The 5,642-nt window shown below is 40.2% G+C and overlaps 1 protein-coding gene across 1 annotated transcript; it reads left to right on the forward strand.

The window, feature by feature from the left end:
• The first annotated feature begins 376 nt into the window (after positions 1-376).
• On the forward strand, positions 377-1,274 carry LOC133707892 (uncharacterized). Its single transcript, XM_062133354.1, has 2 exons — positions 377-793; positions 883-1,274. Exons 1-2 carry the CDS (start codon positions 565-567, stop codon positions 1,098-1,100), a joined length of 447 nt encoding a protein of 148 aa, XP_061989338.1. The 5' UTR covers positions 377-564; the 3' UTR covers positions 1,101-1,274.
• Positions 1,275-5,642: the final 4,368 nt, after the last annotated feature.

The following is a 5,642-nucleotide window of genomic DNA, read 5'->3' on the forward strand; positions in this document are numbered from 1 at the left end:
TCTCCCATCTAGTTGATTCAATCCCATCTTTCCTCTGAACTTTCAGATCTTCAATCTTTTCCTCCAAATCTTCAATCCTTCTTTCTCAGATCTTTTCTTCCATTTGAAGATTCGATCTCATCTTTCCTCTGAGAATCTCAGATCTCCAATCACCAGTTCAACAACTCCAATCCTTCTAACAAAATCTCCCTCAAACACTAAACCATGTATTCCTCGATTTCCACATCCTCTCACCCCATGACCCAAGAGCCACGAACTCTGCAACTAATGGAGCTCCAAACCCCGCAACAAATGGAACCACAACAACAGCAACCAACAGAGGAGGGAGGAAACACCCAAGCAGCTGGAAGTAGTGCCAACATGGATTTCTGGCGAAGCCGTACCAGGTGGATTCCTACTCCAGAACAAATAAGAATCCTCAAGGATCTTTACTATGTCAAGGGATTTAAGTGCCCAACTACAGAGCAGATTCACGAGATCTGTCTCCAGCTGAACCAGTATGGGTATGTTGAGGGTAAGAACATTTACTTTTGGTTCCAGAACGTCAGGGCTCGAGAGAAGCAGATGAATAGGTGTAATCAGGCTGCTCCAGTGCCCATGGGAACTAGTTCTCTTGGTACTGGTAGATCCATTGATCTCAATTTTGGGTCCACTGGTTCTACTGGTGCTAGTGGATCCATCGACATCAATTTTGGGCCAGCTGGTGGATCCATTGACATCAATTTTGGGTCCACTAGTTCTACTGATGATGGTAGATCCATTGATCTCAACTTTGGTTCCACCTATTCTACTGGTAATGAAGGATTTCTTGATTTAAATTTTGTTTCATATTCTTCCTCACACTTCAACACTAATACCAGTCCAACTCTTTTGGCACAACAGGAGGACAAACATCCCTGCAACAACGAGGAGGAGATCACCAGGAGGTTCAAACTCTTCCTCTGTTCCCCGTGCACGGCGAGGACGTCTTTGGTAACCTGAAGACTACTTCCGAGGAAGGTAGTGCACATGATTACTATTTCGGTGGCTCAGGCGGTTACAACCGTGGATCTCCAGTTTCTCTTGAGCTCAGCCTCAACCCATCCGGAGCTGCTGACTAGGCTTAGTACAGCATAGTCCTCGTTTTCCTTTTTCTTTTTCTTTTTTTTTTTCTTTTTTTTTTTTTGTAATATAAACTCAATAAGATGGTGTGCATGTTTTCTTTCCTGTTTGTTTAACCAACAACAACACCAAGGATCGAACCTTGGTCACCCAATACTATTTTCAAAACCATAAACAACTCTACTGCACACATCTTTCATAATGATGCAATAAAAACAATCACTCAAAAAGAATCCAACAATCAATTAAGTCGCATCGAGGTCTAGCTAGTATCCTCTGAGTCAAACCAAACACAACAATTTCATCGATAGGATTAGGGATTTATAAAGCTAAACACATCCTGAGTTAGCTAGGAAAAACCCACGTTTTTAGAGTTACTCTTACAACTCTTATAGAATCTCGATAATTCCATCTATCAATTGCTTCAACAAAAACTCACCACAATTCAATCCCTAACATTTAGCGATTCAGAAATCGAATCAAACTCCATATCACATAGTAATTCACTTGAACCACTATGGATACCTAACAAAGTCACTAAAATCAATATCTGAAATTGCGTTTAACTATATCACCTAAAATCAATCACCAAAGGCAAACCCTTGCCTGACTCTAACATGTCCTCCATGCTTCTTCCTGCACCATACATAGGCCTCAAAATTCAATTTCATTCACTTGAACAAAACTATATTCACAAGTCTGCTATAGACATCAGGGAAAAACCCATACTTTTACTCATAACTTTTCCTTCTAAAAGTTCATCACGTAGTGTATATAAAATCACCACACAACCTTCTTAGTCTACACTAAGAATTCAATCTCACACAAGGTCAGCATAATTGCCTCAGAGTCACTTTAATCACGTATCACATGTCAATTACCAAAACTCCACTAAGACGTCTCTTTATAAAACAAGATATCTAATCCTTGATACGTACACCTCATCTAAACATCTGTACGTCCAACTTAAGAAGACAAAATTTATAACAATTCATACTCGTATCCACACTAGGTACGTGCATAGGTCCACACCATGTCTTCAACCAAACACTTCAACAATCAAAAGAACCTCATTTCCATAAAACAATCCTCGTTGACTTAACAGAGTTGAATCAAGAGGTTCCTATTCCTCAAGGATTGTAACTCGCGGCCACTGAACTTATTCCAATACGAACCTACAAGACAACTGTAAGGTTCTAAGTACAACCCCTTCGAATCTCCATCACCTAAGGAGTATAGTATGCTTGGCTAAGACATGTATAACACTTAAAACACAGTATAAGTCAAATACAAATTCATATTAACCAAGTCAATACTATAGGGAAGGTATTCACGTTCCCTAAACGACCTAGCGGCCTAAACAACTCCCAACACTCACGCATACCCAATGACTTAGCCAATACCGAAGAGCACACGATGGGGATCCGCTGCAGACGGGCCATCACTCGGAAGGTATTGACACATCACCAAATATGCACCTTACGCTCTGATACCAAACTGTCACGCCCCGAATTTTGAATAATAAATTCAAATCCGAAACCTGAATAATTACAATTACAAAAAACCAAATCTCGAAACTTCGAGTTCATTATTACAATTCACTCTCACAATATATTATAAAGCTCAAATGAGCATAACACACCTCACAACTTACAATTGTTGTAAAACTCTAACAATTGCTCTAACCGCACGATCACCGTCCTGGTTCTCCTGTCCTGTAGGATTACCCGCTACACAATTTGAATAGTGTACCGGGAGTTGCAACAACACAAAACCCGGTAAGCTTTTTACAGCCAGTATGAGTAAACAAGAAAGAACTGTTGATTTATTAGATTTCAAGACTACCACAAACCCACGTTACTTTCTCACTCTCATATATATATATAGCCACTTATGAGTTACTCTCAATTTAGCTCATAAGATCACTCACTCTCATATATATATATAGACACTTATGAGTTACTCTCAATTTAGCTCATAAGATCACTCACTCTCATATATATATATAGACACTTATGAGTTACTCTCAAATTCGCTCATAAGATTTCCCAACATTTGGTAGACAGACTCATATATATATATAGACCCTTATGAGTTACTCTCAATTTCCCTCATAAGGTTACCATATATATATTGACACTTATGAGTTACTCTCAATTTCACTCATAAGTTCACTCCACATTTGGCAGACAGACTAGAGCTCTAACTGAATGTAACCACTCGTCCGGCCACAGACGTGATTACGATTTAATACTATTAATAACCACCAGCCCGGTACGAGAGCGTGATTCACTAATAGATGCCATGGTCACCTCGTGACCTAGTGATCTCCACAGATCACAACAATTTATTGTTCCTCAACAATAAAACTCAACACCTCTCACAATATATTGTTTCTCAACAATAAACTCAATATCTCTCACAATATATTGTTTCTCAACAATAACTCAACACAACTCCAACAATACATATTATTTCACGTAATAATATATATACAGACATTCACACAGGAATGTCTAGTAACACCAACAATAGTTCATATGATTGCAACAAAATAAAGCAATTAATTGTATTGGGTTCGTAATATGAACCACGTGAGGTTTACTCACCTCTAATCCAGCTGCGTCTTCTTAACAGCTCCATTAACAATCTCACGAATCGTCCGCCAAATAAATCCATCGATCACCTAATCCAATAATGATCTTAACTTAGCCAACAACTCAAAAGCACACATATACGGAAATCCAACGGTCGGATTCTAATTTAATGATGATCCAACGGTCAGATCAAAATTATACGATGATCCAACGGTCGGATCAAAATTATACGATGATCCAACGGTCGGATCCTCACGGATCGCCCTTAGGATCATCCTCCAAAATTATCACAAAGATCCAATGGTCAGATCTTCTTGAATCACTCTAACAAACATCTCCATAAAATTATACGAAAATCTGACGGTCGGATTCTCACGAATCGCCTTCCGAATCATTGTTTTACATTTATACGAAGATCCAACGGTCGGATCTTCGCCCATGACCACACAAAGCCACTGGGACAGTCATAAGATCATCATATCCAAATTTGAAGTAAAACCGATGGTCAGATCCTCACAGATCGTAAACCGAAGATAAAACGTAAAAACGTTAAATAGTAACGTCAAAACATAAATTCACTATTTATCAACGTTTTCTAAAATGACCTTGTAATATATCAAAACGCTCGTAAGGATGCGTAGATCATCACCTAGATAATAAAAACTCAAAATATGGTCGAATACGCCGCCACAAGCGGTGGTCAGTGGGCGGTCAACGCGGCGGTCAACGCCGGTCAACCACCTCAGATGGCAAAGTGACCAACTACAAACTGGTTCAAAATGAAAGGGTGGTCGACTTTCATACCTGGAGCTAAGCCTGGTTCGGCCTAGATCGTCCTAGATCAAGCGTTGAAGTTGGATTAATCTCGTGCGTCTGATCAGATTCCAGATTGAATCAGGGACGTCGAAATCTTCAACTCGTGATCTTTCACTCCACACTCCAAATCGTCAAGCAAGGCCTATATGGGGATGATCAGGGGGAGGAGAAGATCACGAAAATGAGGACGATCGGCCCATGCAACGCCGGAAAAATGGTTTTCCGGCCGGGTCCGAATGTTGCTTCTGGGTGGCTTCGATCCAGTTTTTGGAGCAGCGGCGGAGCAAGGCGACACCAGAGGGAGGCTGTGCGTGCGACGGCGAGCTCGGGGAAGGCCGGGTCCGGGGCCAGAGGAGGCTGGAGGACCATCGTTTGGCCGGGTCGGGTCGGTCGGAACCCGAGGGTTCTGAAGGTCGAAGGAAGAGAGAGAACGGAGGTTCTGGGGGCTTTTCCGCAAAAAGAATATTTTTTCGTCCTTAAATGAAAATAAAAATCAGAAATTTCCTATTTATAGAAAATTCCCAATTTTCAAAAATTCATAACTTATTCATAAGAACTCCAAATATTGCGTTCCACATGTCCACGAACTCGTATCGACGAGCTCAACAACTTTCATGAAGGAAGTTTTCCCAAATTCCCAATGTATAAAAAGTCACTTTTTGAGACCCCCTAAATAACGTTCGTTTTTTTCGAAAATTAATCGTTCGAACTAATTCCACAATTCCTCCGAGCCTCGTACTCGCTCCCACTATCGTGAAATCATTTCTAAAAATCCACAGAATTTAATTTGGATTTTTCGGGGTATTACAACCTGTTTAACCTACTGTACTCTATGTTAATTTACGTTCCTAGATTTGCTCTGATTACTATGGGATTTGTGACCCAGACTTGTAATGAATTATATTTGAGGTCTACGACCTAACTTTGTGAATTGTAGTATCCTAAATCTTGGAGTTTCTTAGACTTTAAGTACTTGATACACTATTATTATTTTTGAGTTTGGGTTGGTTGAATGGTGAGAGCAGGGTGGCTCCAGAAGTATGTGGTTGGATTATTAGAAGTGAAATTTGTTTTCCGCAGGTTTTTGGGTTGTCCCTTTTTAAGGGATGTTATGCCGAAATTTTTGGT

This window comes from Rosa rugosa, chromosome 1 (genome assembly GCF_958449725.1).
Source record: "Rosa rugosa chromosome 1, drRosRugo1.1, whole genome shotgun sequence".
Lineage (NCBI taxonomy): Eukaryota > Viridiplantae > Streptophyta > Magnoliopsida > Rosales > Rosaceae > Rosa > Rosa rugosa.